The sequence below is a fragment of the Cryphonectria parasitica genome (assembly GCF_011745365.1).
Source record: "Cryphonectria parasitica EP155 unplaced genomic scaffold M406scaffold_4, whole genome shotgun sequence".
Lineage (NCBI taxonomy): Eukaryota > Fungi > Ascomycota > Sordariomycetes > Diaporthales > Cryphonectriaceae > Cryphonectria > Cryphonectria parasitica.
Window position 1 is genome coordinate 4,263,648 of NW_024468912.1, and position 18,378 is coordinate 4,282,025.

Consider the following 18,378-nt stretch of genomic DNA (forward strand, 5'->3'; position numbering starts at 1 on the left):
TTAGAATTGCAGGACTGCATATTGTGGAATGGAGGAACTCTTAAATGCAGAAGGAAATACATGGTTCCTCTCAAGCTCGTAGGCAGCGGCGCAGCAGCAAGTTATGAGGAGTCATACCGTGGTTGCCAAGGCCAATGAATATTACGTAATCTCACGATGCACTACTCAAAGTAACCAATGAAAGTGTGGTGGACTTTAGCTAGGAAAAGAGGTCAATATTGGCCTCAAGGCATGAAATTGGCCTCACGACTTGCTACTATGCAAGTTAAAAAAAAATGTGAGGAAATGCTATTAGTGTGGCGCGTTGACTCATCTCTTAGTACTTCATAGGCTTCATCTCTTGTGCTGGAGTCTCTGAATGTGTGTAAAGTACTTAATGTTTAATTAATTACTTGCATCACAGTTGAAAACATGATTTCATCACGATTATAAGTTTAAGTTTCTCAAGATCATTTCCCCAAAAAGCAAATAAGTCTATTTCCTGTCTAACCTGACTCCTGACCCAAATCTAGAGAGCTGCAAAAGATTACTCTTCGCAAGCCCAGTCTCGTAATAAACATCGTCTTTATCCTGTATCTCGTGCCAGCATGAATAATCATAGCATTCGTCGGCTCATTATCCATTGCAAGTCTCCATCTCGATTCCCAGTTCTGACTTAGGTGTGCCGTGCGTAGCTGATTCCCTATCTAGTAGGTACTAAGTAGGTATCCCTCAAAAGTCCAAAGTGAGTCAATGGCTCTCCTGCGAGGCATTGTTCACTGGTAGTAGCAAGAGTTCGCCTAGCACTCGTAGCAGCGGCATGTGGGCTCGCAACCCTCAGCCTCCAGGTCGTAGAAGGGAGTAAGGCCAAAGAAGTTCTCCTCTCCATTCCTCTTGATGACTGGTTCCATGTTCAGCTCAATGAACATGGTAGTGCCGTATTTGATGGTCTCATTCATGCGCTGGACCCTGGCCGTCTTTGTAACAATGCAGCTGGCGCTGTCCGAAGGCGCGAGGGAGGCGTAGTCCGAGTTCTGGTACCACTCGTTGTCAGAGAGGCAAGTACTGCCCTTCTCGGACGGGAGATACATGTCCCGCGTGTTGGTCATGTCCCACAGCCCATCAGTCTCATTGTCAGCAGTGTTGTTGTTGAAGTACTGCTCAACACTGGCGGGGTGGTGGCCAGCAGCAGAGCGGACGAAGGTTGTATGATTCGTGCTCTGGGGCTGAGCGAGGGAGGACGAAAGCAGCTCGTTGCAGACATCTGTGAAGGTGATCTTGGGAAAGACAGCTCGGAGCTCCGTGTGCATCTCCTTCAGGGTCACACCGTCAGCTCGGAGCTTCTCGACCATCTTGCGCAAGGCGTACTTGGCGGCGGAAGTCATCTGCGTGTCGGCCATGATGTGTGTGTAAATTGATTTCAAGCCTGGTGGCGACGAGGATGATGTTGGGGAGCTGCTGTTTGCTGTGAGAGATGTCTGTGTATGAGAGTTGATTTATGTGTCAGATGTGTGGGATGGATTGACTGAGCGGAAAGTCTAGTATATATAGTTTTGCCAGTCCTGGTTGAGGCTGCGGTGTTGAACACTTATTTCAGTGATCAAGTTGACTGTTCATGTCCTTATCCATAATTCAGCCAGAAAAACACCTCAAGTGTCAAAATTCAAAGGCATTATGATAACAGCGGGATAGAAATCTAATGGCTCAACAACAAAGAGTATTAACAGCTCAACTGTAGAAACAATACGCTTTTGAACCATGATACATGGTGTTACATTGACCTTTCATTCTAAATACGAGGAATTTTGATCATGAATTATTACAACAGAGAAGCTTGTTTTGAAAGGGACAAGAAAGTCAGGATGAAAAGTAGAGTTGTTTTTTTATAATGAAGAGAACACTGAGGTTGTACTTGACCTTTTATGCTGGCAAAAGAATCCTCTAGACGGTAACACTGAGATGCATAGCATCTTGTATGGACGTACAATGATTATGGCTTTTCGTGAGCTATGCATAGAATCTGTGAGAATATGAAGAAAATTGGGATAGAAAGGCGTGTCAAACCTTCGCAAATAATATTCTCAAGCATCAAACAACCCCTCTTGGTCCAATAGGGGTTCGAATTGAGAAGTAATATTTGAGACATGGCTTCCTGGCTCCTCGTTATCGGCGACGATGTCTCCGGCTATGATGTGAGCGAGACGAAGAAGAACGATGATGATGGCTCTGTCCACCCGACGAAGAAGAGGAGGAAGCCTGGGCGGAGGAAGAAGAAGAAGAACCGGACCCAGGCGCAAGACTTTGCCGCCACGCGTCGTACTCCTGCTGCAGTCGATAGAACTCTGTCTGCGGTCCAGCATTCCTGGCCTCATCACCCAGCCTCAAAGAGGCACGCGAAGAGCGCCCGCCGCCGTCGTGCTCCCTCTCCCACCTGTCGCGATCATCAATCTTCTCCTCAATAAAACTCTCCCACTTGGCAATGAACTCGAAAAAGTCCTCCCGGAGCCCAGACTCGGCCGTGTTATACGGGCCTTTCATGGTGGCCTTGTGGTAGTTGTCTTCGATCCAGTCCTTGTCGCGCTGCATGGCCATGATGTTGCTGCTGGTGAGGACGAAGCCGTAGCTCTCCTGCCACTCCTGGATGTTGCGCTTGAGGTCGAGAAGCATCACCCGCACCGGGAGGAGCGTCTCGCTGCTGGTCCGCGCATCCGTCTCGCACGCGGGACAGAACCGGCCGAGGCCTCTGCTCGGAGAGGCCACCCATTTCCAGTCTTCCGTGGGCTCAGTGGTCGAGGAAGGCCTTGGGCATGTGGAGTGCCCGCCTGCCCAGCGTTGGGCTTCGCATCTCTCTATGACGATGTGTGCTTCCCATCCACCGGGGAGAACCCACTGCCCATGCCTCTTCCTGTTGTCTGGATGTTTGCAAAGTGGATACGCTGGGTAACTTTTTTTGTTTTGTGTTATGGTCAGTTAATTAGTAAGTGGATATTCCCAATCTTCATTTGCCCTTTTTTTCCCCCCTCGAAAAAAAAAGGTATCACGAGAAATTGCCCACATGGGATTGGGAAATTGGCGTACCGGTAATGACACATGTCGATAAGGAAAGACAATTCGATAGTCAACCTCGAGTAGCAAATATTATTGTTTCGTGAGCTGCACGTCAACTGGTCTGAATGATGGCGCATGTGGCGTCCAGGAATAAGGAAATCTGCAGGGACACGAAAGCCCACAAGATGTCCGTTTTGTCTACAAGTAGAACGCAACATGATGGTTCACTGCAGGAGGACAATCTTGTCTGCCGGTGTGGTACAAAGGCCCAGGTTGCCGCAGGCCTCAAAGTGACTTTACTGGTCACCACATGATTGCGAAGGGGTGATGCAGACCCTGAAAAGGTGACTCGACAGACTACAGTCTTCAAGGGCTAGGAGATGGCTCTCAAACGAAGCTTTTAACGGACAAGAAGACTTTGTGAATGTGAGGCCTCGCTCGAGTGATGTTAGGAAAAGGGGGAAAGGGTTCACAAAACATAGCATGGACCAAGGTGATACAGAAACCTGGATTTGATTGGGATAATTGCTGGTATTAATTTGAGTCGTGGGCTCTATTTATAGGTTAAAATAGTATGCACCTCGTATAACCACACAAGCATTAATTATAGACAAGTCCGTATTGTTATTTGATACGTGCTTCGCGTGAGTCGAGTGAGTAAGCAGGAGCGACTGAAATCGCCAGGAGCTAGGCTTAGCACAGCTAATTCAACTGCGTGCATGAAGATGACTGCAGAGTCAGTGCAGAATCCAGTGGTTGCTGTAATCTGATTCAGTGTTTTCAACTTAGGTTCTGACTTTTACAGACAGACACGAGAGATGATAGTATATGTGTTATAATTGCCACATGACTCGAGGGAATTTTCACTGCTTCAGTCCTTTTGGAAAAGACAATACACGTAATCTCCCAGAATGTTCTCTTTCTCGAGAATTATGTCTCATTTTGTTTCCAAAATACAAGTGGCTCTAGTATTCTCGTATTATCCTTCAACGAATCACCGTGATATGCGTAGTGTAGCGATACAAGTAGATGGAATGCCTCCTTGACAAATGAGATTGCTGCTAGTCATAATCTACAATCTTATCATATATAAGCTAATTCATAGGAAGGCACTCTTTTTAAGTATACAGAACACAAATCAGTATTCTGACTGAAAAGTATGGAAAAGTGACAATGCAAAAGGGAAGAAAGCAAAGCTGGGGCAGGGACAGGGACAGGGACAGGTCCATTATATACTTGTACACATCCAGATCAAGCAGCAATTTTTCTCTCCATCACAACCGCCCTCAACCGACTCACCTTTCTTTTTCTTCTCCTGTCTTTTTGAAAAAAAAAAAAAAAAAAAAAAGAAAGAAAAGCCTTTAGCATAATCACTGGGAATACTTCTACTCACCAAGCACTTACTTGGGCAACAGCGCCCTCCCCCCTTCTCTCAGGCCCACCCCTCCTCCATCTCAACAGCAAGCCTGCCAAACTCCCGACAAAGCGCCTCCATAGCACTACTACCATACCCACCCCCGCGAGGCGCAGGACGCGGCGTCCATTGGCGGACACGCAGGCTCTGCGTCCGCTTGTCCGCCTCTTGGACGGTGGCGGCGTGGTCGGAGAGCTCCCAGCGGTAGCCGCCGGTCAGGGGGTAGGGCTCGACGTGGGGCTGCTGCTTCTCGTGACGGTTGGGGTGGGACGTGTTAATGGTGGACATTTTGAGGTTGCTGTGCTGGGGATAGCTATGTGTCTGTGTTTTCGACCAACCTTGGAAAGAAGAACTCGACTCCTGGAGTGTGAGACACTGGGGGAAAACAAAACAAAAAGAATACTCTCTTCGTGGCCAGGGAAATGGTTTCAGCCAACGCGGCGTCGGGATGGGGAAGATGCAAGACCGCGTCTTGAACAGAAAATTCAGCGTGTCCATGCCGCTTTTTGTATTTGGATATCTTTTTGCTCATCCATTCCCAATCAACCCGTTTGTTCCCTTGAAACAGCTTTACAAAACGGAACAAGTGCGCCTTTTGACTTCCTCCTTGTAACAAAGGCATGGTTCTCCATGCCGTGTTTTTTGAACGCCTCCCCTTTCGGTGTACAATGCATTTCCTTGTTGCCATTGTATTAGCGAGATCCAACCCAATAAGGCAACAACAATGTCCTTTTTCAACAACTCTTGCGTGGGATGACGGGGTCTCTGGGTATACCGCCTGTTTCGGCCCCGATAAATGCTACATCATCCTGCGCATTGTCTTTCCAATCCTCTCCCCTTTCATTCTCCCACCGGCACCTTCCCAGGCCTAGACATCAAGACCTCTCCATAACTCCTAGCCAGCTCCCCATGCCGAGTAGAAACCCACCAAGTAAACAACCCGGCCAAGACAAAAGCCCCGACCCAGACGATGACCAGCTTCTTGGACCGCCGAGGCGGCCGCGCATAGGGACTCCAGAACCTGCCCATCGATATAATTGTGGATGATGATGAAGAGTGGGATGAGTTGAGATCCCTCCTTCTGCCGCCGCTGGCGCTGGCCCTGCTGCTGTCCTTCTTTTTCTTCTTGGGGGTGTAGCTGTTGTCGGGGTGGTGGTATACAGGACCTGGTAGGATGCCGTTGTCGTTGCTGCTGCCTGGGGTTGTTCTTGTGCGCGTGTCTCTTATCAGGGAGAGGGGCAGCTTGGTGAGTTGTTGTGAGGGCATGAGCCTTTTGTCTTTCGGTGTGCCTCTGTGTGTGTATGTGTAGTTGTCGTATGGTTTGTGTCTGTCTGGCTTGTGGTTCTGGGCCGGGATCGTGTAATCTCGATCTCTCTCACTTTCTCGTCTCGTCGGTAAGGAGTGGATCTGGGTTCGATATGGAAGGAATCGGCTTGCAATTAATTGAGGTTATGCTTTTTGGTCGTGATAATGGCTCTCTTTCGGATGGGGATCGGGTCGGGTTGGTAGTGTGGGAGGGAGAGTGTGTGATATTTTGGTTGCTTGTTGGGAAGTTCAGCCTGGGAAAATCTGGGGAAGGGATGGATTGTACAGTGCTATGGTATATGACGACGGCCCCTGTAGGTGGGTCTGACTGTCTATTCTTGGGGTACCATGGTAGGGCCCCACGGCCCATCCCTAGGGCCTCATTCCGTTGGTTCAGTGGTTTCATAGGGGATGCCAGTAGTCTTGTGAGCAAGTCTCAACAGCAGTTTCAATTCTCAGATACAGTACAGTAATATACACCTAAGAAATTTTACTTTATAGTTTACTTCTAGTAAAGAATGGAATATAAGACTTATTCTTCATTATCAATGCTTCATATACAGAGTTGTATTACCTTGTCTCTTTCATCCTCCCAAGAAGATCCATTCCTCTTTTGCTTCGGGCCCCGTGTTCCTTTGCCAACAAAACTCCCATTCCCATGCCACAGAGCCAGAACCGAGACGTTTCCCATGTACAATCCGAGATACCAGAGTACAGAAAGAGAAAAGACAGAAAGAGCACGCTCACACCTCCGTCTCGACGTCTGGCTTTCGACCACTCAGGGACCCGACCTTGGTGAGCCTACGCACGGCATACTTGGCCTCGTCCTTTGCAAATTGTACATTACGCATTGGTTTCCTGTCGAGCACTATATGTTAGTCCATCTACGTGTCCTCTCACGTTTTTTATGGAGGGAGAAGTCGCTGTTTATTTTTCTTTTTTTTCTTTTTTTTTTTTTTTTGGAGGAAGAGGGGGGGTAGGGGCCAGACGTACCACTGCATCAATCCCCTGTGCTGGCGGTGCAGGTCCCGGCTCTTCTCCTGGTACTCCTTGTATTTCTTGACCGGGTTCTTGCTCGACTTGCCGCTGCCCGCGCTCTTGGTGGATGACGGCGACAGCGGGCTTCCTGGGTAGCTGCCGGTGTCTGCCGACTGTCGCGGCGTATCCACACTTCCCCTGCCGTTGCTGGCGGTGGAGGCGTCCGTGATGCCGAGGTCGACACCGCTAGTACTGGAGGAATCGTCGTCGTCACTGTTGTCCTCGTCCTCGTCCTCGTCATTTTCCTCCTCGCCGATGCCATTGGCAGCCCCCGAGGGGTTTTTACCAAACGTGCCGCTCCAGTCTGTGCCGTCCCTCGCCAGCCACTTCTCCTTGTCTTTCTCGTCCGCCTGGGCCAGGACGTCCCGGCCCTGCGTGAGACTGGCGTCGTGCAGCTTCTGGATGCTGGGTGGGACCTCTCCCACCACATGCTCCGCCCTCACGCCCTCGGCAAAACAGGCCTCCCACGACTCGATCGTCTCCCGAGAGTCATTGTCGCTCACAAACTTGAGGTGATCGCGGTCCGTTCCTGGCTTGAACCGGCCGCGGAAGCGCAGACGGCCGACTTCCTCGATCTTGAGGTCAGGAACCTCGCGATAGTTGGCCTCCGTAATGTAGTTCTGGCTCAGCCGCATGCTGTTGTTACACCGCCAGATGGGAATGTCAAAGTCCTTGTCCTCCAAGTCGACGAGGTCCTGCAGCCAGACAGACGCATAGGCATCGGCATGTCGCCTGCCGCTGGGGTGGAACTCGAAGAAAATAGGAGACCGGTAGCGGTAGCGAACGGGGAGGCGGATGCGCCCGGTGATCGGGGCAGTTACGGTACCGTCGTCGTTCCTGGTACTTGTTGTGTCGGTGATGTCCCAGACGAGGCTGCCGTCTTCCCCCTTGGAGCACTTGTCGCTCTTCACCGCCGCGGAACTGCCGCCCGTGCGGAGCTTCAGCTTGGTGCGTGAGGAGCCGCTGTAGTTGGTGGCCTGAATGGTATCCGAGACGAACTCGAACGTGCCGATCTCGCCAAAGCCGAGCTGCGACGGGGGCAGCCTGAGCTCGACGGAGCGGAACAGGAGGCTGACGCGCATACGCCCAAAGCCGATGCCACCGTCCAGGGGGTACCACCGTGTGCTTTGGCTGCTGTTCAGGAGCACGTCAGACAGCTTCAGCGGAACAACCCCGATGATGGGATCATGCTGGCGGTTGCGCGAATCCCGAACCGTAACAGTGATGATACAGGACCGCCAGTCTCGGACGAAGCGCTCGGTACCAGCCTCAAAGATCGGTTTGGACGAGACGACCTTTGTCCGCGTCTTGTATGCCAGCTCGTCGTTGATGAGGATTGTGCAGTACGAGGACGGCAACTTCTTGCCCGTCTCCTCCTTGACCTCGCCGGCCTCGGGACGGGCTGGCTCGAACTCGCGGCCCTTTCTCTTCCCTTGCGAGCCCTTGATGTTAGCAAGCTCGAGGCTGACGATCTGGTGGACGACAATGCTGACGATACCGCTGGGCCAGAGCGGGTCGGGTGGCGTGTGAACGACGGCGTCCTCCGCCGCTGTGTCGAGCGAGCCCACGTCCGTCTGCAGCTCCTTCTTGTCCTGCAGCTCCTTGGGCAGGTTCGGGTCCTTGCCGTCCGTCCGCAAGGCCTTCCGGAACTGGGTCCGGCCAAAGAACCCAACCTCCCAGTGCAGCTCACCAGGCATTGTGCTCTCTGCCTTGGTGCCTCGGAGGGTGGAGGTCTGCGGGAACATCTTGCCGGGGTGCTGGATCAGCTTTTGGATGCTGAGCTCCACCTTGCCGACCACATCGTCTGCGGACGACCGGTCGCTGTCCCAGAGTTCGAGAGACAGCTGCTCGTCCGCCTTGACGATGTCGGGTGTGACCAGCAGCCCGGCGCACTCTGAGAAGATGGGGTTGAGGTCGTCCTGGATCACACGGGTGCAGTACTGTGGTTTTCCAAACTTGGAGAACGCTACGCAGATGTACGGATCAGAGCCGCCGCCGTCGCTACCTCTCCGATCCTGCTTGGATAGGCCGGTGGCCTTGTGAATCCGCACGAACAACACACCCAGGGCCTGGGTTTCCTTGGTGATGTCGTCGCCCTGGAGCATCTTGCCAATGTCGAGGGTCAGCGACTTGGGCGCCACATACATACCGGCTGCCGTGGCGATGGCCCAGTTCACAAAGTTGGAGATCAGCGGAAGGTTGAGGATGTTGGCGCCCTTCTCGATGAGTGGTATGCAGCTGGCATGGACCTTGGGCAGACCCATCAGCGTGAAGGAGAGTGTCTTGATAAAGGGCGGGTTGGGAGCCAGGGCGACACGGATGCGTGCCGTGCAGACCAGCCCGTTCAGCTCGACCCATATGGGGAAGGGAACGCCAAAGAGACCCTTCATGCCGAGGTAGAAAACCAGCTGCATCCCCATGTTCTTAGCCTTGGAGGAGACGTCATTGCCAGAGGGCAGAGAGTGATAGGCCACGGTGGCCTCAAGGTTGTAGAAGTCACCGCCCTCCTCGTCGGCAGCCAGCTCCTGGGGGTCTTTGTTCTTGGCCTGCTGTTTGCGGATCTCATCTTTCAGGTCCTGGACATGGCTGTCCGGAAGGGCGCGCAGGCTGAGGATCCGGAGAGGGTTGCTCCCCTGGGAAATGTCATTCACCTTGACGTTCTCGATGACGCCGGGGACGGATGCCTGCATGACATCCTCCAGGGTATCGGCGACGGCAGCAAACATGTCGGGGTTGATCAGGCTCCAGATGAGGCCGACAGCGGTGTTGAGCCACTCGACAGACTCGGGGATCAGATTTACGACGGCGGTCTCGCCGCGTTTCTGCTCGCTAGACCACTCGGTGTCGCGGCCCTGGCGGACGAGATCCTTCATCCACAGGAACACACCCGAGGCCACACAGGCGGCGAGAGGGAACAGGCCCCACAGGGAGCCGCCAAACATCTTGCCTATGATGACGATGGCGATGAAGATGGCTATGCAGAGGACGTTTGCGCGGGCCTCGATGGAAGCGTACATGGGCTCGTAGCTCACCGAGGGCGTCGGGTGAAAGAGCACGTTGGTCTTCTCGCCGTGGATGGGGACGTCACTCGTAGTGCCGGGCTCGACAGGGTCGGGCGGTGCCGTGACGTCCTGTGCATATCGGTACTCCTCGCCAGACTGGCTGGGGTCCGTCTTGATGGTTGTGTCCTTGCCCAGATTGGCGTTGGGAACGAAGAGCTGGCCATCTCCAGTCAGCGAAGGCGTTTTTTTTTCTGCTCCTCACTCCCTCTCTTCTCTCACTGCAAGAAGGGAGAGAGAAAAGCATGAAAACAGGAAAAAAGGAACTTACATGTGGATCCTCGGTGTTCTTCATGAGACTACTGTCCATGTCATCAATCTCGACGTCCTTGCCGGTGACGGGGTCTCGAACCGTACGCCGGTTCTTGCCACGCCGCTGGCCGGTTTCTTCGTGTGCCTTGGCCTCGCTGCCGCCAGTCTTCCTGGTCTGTTTCGACTCCTCGTCGATCTTGGCGTCTCGGCCCTTCTTCTCTGTGTCCAGCCGCTCCATAAACTGCTTAATATTGGGAATGCGGTTACTACCAGAGTAGTGCTGTCCCGGTTGGGACACCGTCTCCTTGGTATCCATGTTGACCGACAGCAAGCCCTCTATGCGAATGTGTGTGTATGTGTGTGAATGTGGGTGAGAGAAGGCAGCTGAGGCTTGACTGTCCTTCCAAGGCGAGGAGGGGGGTAATAAATTCAAGGTGTCAGGTATGCCAGGCTCAGGTCGTACAACCAGTCACACACCAGAAAAGGGATCACAGAAGAAGAGGAAGAAATGTCGACGTATCACAGGAGATCTACGATGAGAAGAAGGAGAATAGGAAGAAGACGAGGAAGAATGAAAGAGTAACGTTAAAAACCCAGGAGGTTGCCGCCCCCTTTCCCTACCTTACATAGCTCGACCTCGCGAGTTCCTTGGATAGCTTGGCTCTAGCTAGTTCAGTAATTGAAATTGACGCCAACAGCTGCTAACAAGTACATGAAGTGCATAAAAAGTAGTAAGTCATGGACTTTATCTCTCTCGATCGGCGACACCTTCCCGCAGACTAAAGTAGCCTTGATCCGCACAAACCTGTGTCCCATAGTAGGAAGTTGCACTCACGAAACTCAGCTGAACATGGGGCAGAATATTACACTATGCCATATACAGAGAAGAGAAGAGAGGGCGTGTGTTGCTGTGTGGTAAAAAAAAAAAAAAAAAAAAAAAGTCTGTTTTCTTTTGCTTCCGTCCTCCTTTGTCTTGAATTGGTTTTGCTGTAGTGGACGGGATGACGTCGTTGCGTCACCAAGAAATGGAACCGCCTCTCGCTCTTTCCCCGCTGTCGATGTGACCTCATCAGCAACCCGTCCCGCCAATCTGGCACCCCCACAGGCCTGGGGCTCTCCTTGGCCTGGGCCTGGATCCAAGCTGAACTCAGAGCTGGCCCGAGAACGTCAATCGTAAACGTCAATCCAATCAATCTCGGAAAAAAGCAGCTCGTAGGGGCCATCGATTTTCTAGGTTGCAGCTTTGAAACACCGTCCAGTTCATTGAGCAGGGCAGAGACGCGATGGATGATCATCAATCCCTCCTCTACTCAACCCCCCCAAAAAAGAATAAGAAAAAAATCCATTGATAACTTCATGTCGTTTGCCTATCGTTCAGCATGTGGATCTTTACACTGGGTCGAAACACTGTAGATCGGCTTCGCCAGATGAGATGATATAGTGGTAATATGCCTGTCACTTCCCTTATGGAGCAAGTAGTCTCTCGATGTGGGCTTGATTACCGTAATGTCCCATCTCTTCCATTTCGCACGTATGAAAGGCTCAGATCTGCCTGCTACAAAACTCCAAAGCAAGCGAAACACAACCACCTCCTACCACACCGTCATATCATGGTTCCAAGTTGTTAAGCATAAAAAATAAAAGAATATACCACCTTCATCGCACGTTCATAAACAGTGCGCAGCCTAATCTCCTGACTCCCAGGCCCCTAATAGACATCATGATCATCCATTTAGAAAGAGAAAACCCAGTCACCATGTCTTGAAGCATGCCTACCAGCCAGGTTTTTTCCTTCTTCTTCTTGGTGATCTCCAGCTAGCCCATCCATCATCCTCACCCCACTAATTGCTACAAAGCTACATAATGCATAGTAAAAGCCAAGCCCAGCAGACGGCCCCCTCCAAAAAAAAACCGGGGCCGCATACGCTAAAGCCTATGGTGGCGCACCACCACTAAGCACCAAGGCCAGAAAGGGGGGCAGCAAAGGTTGTTTCTCTCCGCAGGTTCTCCGATCAGTTGCGTGTCCCAAACCGCGGGTCATGTCTAGTTCGGACGAAAAGTGGGGGGCGGGGGAGAGGAAGTTGCACGCCTGGAAGACAACACATGCCAGGCCCGTGCGCCTTGGCGTTCATAACCCGACTATCGTGAATAGCAGGCAGGGCAAGTAATGTCAATCAGTGCTGTAGCAGCAGGTTGAACGGTCCCCACGGAGAAGAACAAAACAGCCTCACATGCATGGTTTATCTGGCATGGCGGGACGTGGGTAGGTGATTTACTTTTTACCTCTCTCTTTTTCTTTTCACCCATGATATGGAACGCCAGGGCGCGGACTGGCAGTGTTGTGTCTGGCTTTGTGTACTGTTCAGCAATCATGCTGTTGCTCATTTGCATAGCCACGCATAACTTGAATCTAGCTTGCCTTGACGATGTGTTGGCTCTTGAAAATTGAGGCGACGCCCGATCCTATTCCACAGCCATACTGTTCGTAGTACCCAATGAGTAAAACTTGAAGCACAATGGATGAAGTGAGAGCAGGGTTGAGGAGACCCTGCTCGACGCAGATGGCCAGCCTGAAGAAGGCTGACGGTCCCTCCAGCAAAGTTTGCAGCTTAGTTTTTTTTTCTCTCTTCTTATTTCCTACTTCTCTCCTTTCTTCTTTCTCTCATTCGATAGGCAGGTAAAGGATACTTGGTATTTGTCTTTCGGATATGTGGCAAGGATGCACAAACCTTGCTAGCTGCAGCAGACAAGTCGTCCGCTAAGCAAACAAAAGCTAATTAGGGTATAAGTATTTCCAGTAAGAAACCTTCGTGCCTCCACCGCTCATCATGCCATAATTCTCGAGAGAGAAAGGATGTTTCAGCTCCGTGACTGGCCGACCACACTGCCCTTCATTATCGCACATCCTAGCCAGAGACCTAGTGCTGCTGAGCTCCAGCATGTCCATCACCCATGGTCGTTATCGTGGGGCTATGCCCAATCCCCAAGACCTTCTGCAGGCTTCTCCTGAGTGCCTTGCCCGTACCTGAGCCTCCGCTTCCCTCATCTCCACCGGCGGTGCTTTCTCGTCTGACTTTCTCCTTGTCCTTGTCTCCATCATGCCCACGTCCATGGCTGTTCAGGAACGAGAAACTCAATTTCCGTCTCCCCGGTGATGTAGGATACGCTGTCGAAGACCCAACTGCAGAAGACACTGTACTCTTCTTTCGTTTAACGGCGACAACGGCGGCGGGTTCGGGAGCAGCAGGTCGCGGGGGCCACTCGCCATCTCGCTTCCAGCCAGCTACGCAGGCCCGTACCATATCGCTGAGGTTAATGGGACACGAGGGTTGCAGACTGTGCACAACAACCTTCTCGTATATGGAATTGTAGAGGGAGGGTGTGATGCTAGCACGCATGGGATTCGAGGGCGGTAAGAGCGGCGGTGGAATAGGCAACATGGTTTCCACACAGAGAAGCTCAGGAGCCTTCTGGGAGTCGCTGAGCGAGGTCTTTGGTGACAGGCTCTCCAGTGGCATGGAGTTGTCGCTGTCTGCGCCGGCTGATGGGAGCTGTTGCCCAGCGTCCGGCTGTGAGTGCGTTGGCGTCAGAGGCGATGTTCCGGCATTGGATGAGGTCTGCGTCTGCGTTCGCCAAAAGAAGCCTCTCCTTGGTGATAGAGGGGATGTAGGTGATGTTGGCTTTGGGCGGACCCGGGCCACCTTTGCTCCGGTCCAGGCGTTCCTCCGGGCCTCGAAACATGCTAAACCGTCATTCCATTCCATCTCCTTGCGCACATCCTTCCGCCTTCTGGCCTTTCGTGCGATCTTGGAAGCAGTCACGGCCTGACCGATCGAGTCAGGCGTGTCGAATTTGAAGGTTGTAGGAGAGTTGTAGGGCAACTCGTCATCGGACAGCTCTGAGGCCCATTCCAGCCGAGGTCTCCAGTGCAGCGGGTCCTCTGAGATGATGCTGTAGACCGATTCAGCATCGGAGCCTGAATCCGCCTCCTCGCCCGAGTCCAAGGCAGTGTCGTCCCCCTCCAGTGCATCGTGATTTGCGTCTTCTGAGGCCTGAGAGGAGGCTACCTCAAGGTATCCCTCGACCTCCCCATCTGGTGCGTCGTGACCAGCATCTGGGGTTGGAGGTACGTGTACATGCACGTGCTCCTCTGGGGGCCAGTCGAATGCCCAGTCATTTCGGACCTTGGTCTGCAGGTGTTTTTTGACGGCCTCCTTCTGTCGTGACTTGTCCTTGCTGACCAGGTCAGGGTCAAAGTCGGCCGAGCCTGGCGCAAGTGCTGGGTGGTTGGGGTGCCGTAACCTGGACAAGGGTGATCGTGGAGATTTGTACAGGTCTGTGAAGATCATTTTGTGAGAACCGGCTGGACCGTCTCTGTGGTTGTGGTTTCTTTGGGTAGCAGGAGCACCGGCTGCAGGATCAATGCGTGAGGTGCCGTGCCTCAAGTATTGTTGGGGAGAGGAGAAGGAAGGAAAAGACGCAGGGACACGGTCACCACGAGGGGCATGTGATGCGGGCGCCGGGAGTTGTATGTCGTTGTTATTATTGAGCCTGGACCGGTGGGCTGTACCGGGCTGGCGTGACGTTAATGACCCAGACCCAATGGAGACAGGCGCGGGGTGCGGGGAGACCAGGGTTACGCCTGGGGCGGTTGAGAGGGCGGCAACGAGACTCCCAGTTCCAGTGGTCGGCTGGGCACCTGGGGTGGTGGGGAGACGCGGGAAGGCCTCCTCCTCCTGTTCGTCCTGCCTTGGACACTGGGGCTCGGTCGGGTGAAAGCCTGTTTAGAAGAAGAAAAAAATTTATCTGAGCGGTTTTCCAGTACAGAAATTGGATGGCACGGCACATATGCAGTGACCCTGTCAGTGCAGATGCAGGGTAAAGATCTCGTGATGATAGCCTCTATGAACGTGAGAGGCGCTGACCACCAAAGAAGGTAGGTGTGGGGAAGAACAGAGGCAGAGAAAGAAAGGAAGAAAAACAACAGGTTGTGAAGTGATGAGAATGTGGGCTGATCTGGGGAGGGCTGTAGGAGATAGCCGCTAACAGGGCAGATCAACCGTGTAGTGGTGCTATCCTCTGCAGAATTCCCACGGGCAGAACCGGAGTCTTCCAGTCAAGGGGGAAATAGGCACTTGTGAGCAGGAGAGAAAACTTCCCAAGGACCAATGCATCGACCCTAGGGAACTTGGAGGGATCTGGATCTGGATCTGGAAACAGAACCACTCTGGCCGGCCTGTTCCCGTATCACCGACTAGGGTGAAGGAATCCGAGGTACCCTTGGGGATGGAGAATGGGGTCCAGGGCAAGGTATCGTGGGCCAGTCGAGGACGAAGGAGGGCGAGAAGCCGACCAGGGTCCAGACACAGACTTGCCAAGTGCCAGGTAGGATGAAAGACTAGCAAGGCAGGACAGAAAGGTGGCCGGACACAGGTGGTGTGATGGGTGGGGATATATCATCATGCGCATACAATGGAGTAAACTGCTGTGGTCTAGGTATCATCCGGCTCCGGATGAGGTTACCCTGCTGCCACTCGGAACCCTCGAGCGCCGTGATCAGTGCTCGCCCGTGAGCCTAGGCTCTCTGGCTGAAGAAAGCGGGCCGTTGACTTTTGGTGCGAGGCTACACAGCCCCAACAAGCCGGCAAGTCTCTCCCGAGTTTAGTGGGCGCGCCAGTTGGGTTTCTCAGGCCGGAGGATAGTAATTGTGGGTGGTTTTGGTATTGAAGGGTTGCGCTTTGTTCGAGTGCAACAGCAAAAAGGAGCGAGAGGCTGGGAGATGATAACGGATACGAACACAGAACAAACGTACCTGGTCTCGCATAAGTCTCTTCTCGACCCTCGCCTGCGTCGACGTTTGCGGATTGCGACCCACCACCACCACCACCACCCGCGTTGCTGTGACTGCGACGCCTGTCTGACTTCATCTCCGCCATCAATGGCGTGTGATCAAGTTACTGCTGTTGCTGCTGTTGCTGCTGTTGCTCACAAGTTGGGTCTATTCGAAAAACACTCAGCCTGGTGTTGGGCAGGTGTGGTAGGTTGACAGAATGTCACCCTTACCCGCCCCTCGCCGTCGTCAATGGTATAATCACAACACGCCACAGCCCAGCAAAGCGCCAACACGTAATTGACGAAGACCTTGGTCCGCTACCAGATCGTGTGCCTTTAATGTTCGTCTTGATGCGTCCACATCGAGTCGTCGTCAAGAGAACAGGGCGAGCGTCGAGATGGGCATTCAAATATTGTGGGGCAAGAGAAGAAGAAAAGAAACAAGACCCTGAAGCGCACTATCACACAGAGTAGAACGCCTGAGGTGTTTTCATTTCACTTCTGCACCTATGTCAGCAAAGGCACAAAAGGGCAGGCACGACACCCCCGTGAGAGAAAAAGCTGCTTAGTGCCGCTAGTCCCGAATGAGAATATGCCATCCCCCTGCCACGAACTCCTCGCCCCGTAAACATGCACTGTGCGGTGCCTTGATTGGCTGCATCTGCCACTCATGCAAAGCCATCGTCTATTATGGAAAACGATGCATGAGTATCAGCCAGTGACAAGTGAATTCCAAAGCGTGAACGTCACCTACCACAGCACACGTCATCTGCGGTGTCTTTCGATAACGTGAGTTGAAATGTTGACTGGCCCTTCATTTGTTGAGTGGCGTTGATAATATCAATACTGTAACATATAAGGTATTGCTTACACTTCTTTATGGTATTTTCTTGATGATAATCGGAGACTGCAAGATGAAAATTCATGATTTTTGTGGATCGGCATTTAATTAATCACTTTGTAATGGTCAATCTATCCATCGTTTTCAGGGACGAAACAAACGCCACGGCGAGATTGATTAAAATGTCCGGCGCTTTCTTCGGTGTCATCCTTAGGTTCACGGCAGGGCTTTCAAAACGATGGGTCGGTACTGCGACCAAAAATGGTCAGCGCTGAAGCTGGCTCGCTACTATGGCGCCAGCGAGGAGATCATTTCGCTTCTGACCCCGAAAGAGAAGGTCGTTGACAAGCATGGACAGGAGAAGGTATGGGAACCTCAGGAACACAGCAGTAGCAAGGCCAAATTGCGTGATGGCTACTGCGATGCATGCTTATATGTGGGCTCCCTCCCCCCCCCCTTTCCATCCCAAAATCAATATCGTTCCTTCCAATTATTCATGGCTGACTTATTGGGGAGGGGGGAAAAGACAGTATACGGTCTACAATATGCCAGTGAGAAACACGCGGTGGAGACTTGTTGGTGTAGCAAGTGCTTCACACGACACAATAGAAGCGTCCCCGGATATCCTGATTGGATATTGGTGGGCGACGAATTCGAGCCCGAGGTCAAAGACGAAGACACAGAGGGAGAGAAGGAATCGGAGCAGTAACTGGTCGAATCATCTGCTCTGGTCAAACAAGTTCAGACCTCTGAGGCCGACTACTGGTCGGATACGGATTCGGATCAAGAATGGATTCCCCTGTTCTAACCTCACCATGTTTGTTTGTGGATGCAAAGACGAAGACAAATCAGTGATCATATATCAGGTCTTGATCGTGCGGACAGTATTGTGTTATGATTACTCGTACTAAGCCATACAATATTCATGGTGGCCTCTCCAATGAGGTTGATAGAGCGGCTACATGCCGCTGTGAGCCCTCACTGATGTGCTATTTTGTACAGGTCGATATACGCTGGCGGAATAGGATCGCATCAGCCCCCATTGTTCAATATATACAGCAACGGTGAACCAGGGTGGCACAGTCTTCACATATGAAATACATTGTCGATTACCCGTGGGTGGTTGAGGTCTTGTTTGCAGTTCTCATTCCATATCATGGCACAGTATGACTGCTGAAGAGGATTCCATCTAATTTTGAGGACAGCTGAGAAATTGACAGATAGATGGATAAAGATCAATGCAAAGACTACAAGTATTCAACTAGTCATCAGTCTGGTGGTTGTGTCCAAGCCATGCACAAGTGGTACTGCTATGTAGTGCACGGCACATGTGAGCAAGCGGCAGGGGCGCGGGCCGGAGGGGTACTTTGGGGCCTGCGTTCCACTGTACTTGGCGAGTCCCGTTTCTGATTAGGTGCTCAAGGCGCTGGAAATTCAAAAGGCTGACACAATCCCGGGGGGAGGGACTCGAAATGATAACCTCGAGCTTTAAACTCTTTTCTCCACCCTCCTTCGTCATCCTACAAACCCAATTCATCCGAACCATCATGTCCCAATTAGCCACTCAACATCCTTCCTTTTTTTCTTTCTTTCTTTTCTACCCTTTTTTT

General features: G+C 52.2%; 4 protein-coding genes across 4 annotated transcripts; all 4 read right to left on the reverse strand.

Annotated features, from left to right (window-relative positions):
- Positions 1-779: 779 nt before the first annotated feature.
- Positions 780-1,379, reverse strand: M406DRAFT_330200 (uncharacterized protein; the record flags this gene model as incomplete). The annotated part of the gene is made up of 1 exon (XM_040920492.1): positions 780-1,379. One exon carries the CDS (start codon positions 1,377-1,379, stop codon positions 780-782), a length of 600 nt encoding a protein of 199 aa, XP_040777336.1.
- A 763-nt stretch (positions 1,380-2,142) lies between these two features.
- On the reverse strand, positions 2,143-3,071 carry M406DRAFT_68722 (uncharacterized protein; the record flags this gene model as incomplete). The annotated part of the gene is made up of 2 exons (XM_040925192.1): positions 2,143-2,923; positions 3,058-3,071. The coding sequence occupies 2 exons, from the start codon at positions 3,069-3,071 to the stop codon at positions 2,143-2,145; spliced, it is 795 nt and encodes a 264-aa protein (XP_040777337.1).
- Positions 3,072-6,223: 3,152 nt separating this feature from the next.
- M406DRAFT_277269 (uncharacterized protein) lies at positions 6,224-10,620 on the reverse strand. The gene is made up of 3 exons (XM_040918309.1): positions 10,115-10,620; positions 6,740-10,002; positions 6,224-6,604 (listed from the first exon to the last, which is right to left on the reverse strand). The coding sequence occupies exons 1-3, from the start codon at positions 10,409-10,411 to the stop codon at positions 6,490-6,492; spliced, it is 3,675 nt and encodes a 1,224-aa protein (XP_040777338.1). The 5' UTR covers positions 10,412-10,620; the 3' UTR covers positions 6,224-6,489.
- A 2,147-nt stretch (positions 10,621-12,767) lies between these two features.
- On the reverse strand, positions 12,768-15,476 carry M406DRAFT_290831 (uncharacterized protein). The gene is made up of 2 exons (XM_040918925.1): positions 13,288-15,476; positions 12,768-13,209 (listed from the first exon to the last, which is right to left on the reverse strand). The coding sequence occupies exons 1-2, from the start codon at positions 14,442-14,444 to the stop codon at positions 13,014-13,016; spliced, it is 1,353 nt and encodes a 450-aa protein (XP_040777339.1). The 5' UTR covers positions 14,445-15,476; the 3' UTR covers positions 12,768-13,013.
- Between the last annotated feature and the right edge of the window lie 2,902 nt (positions 15,477-18,378).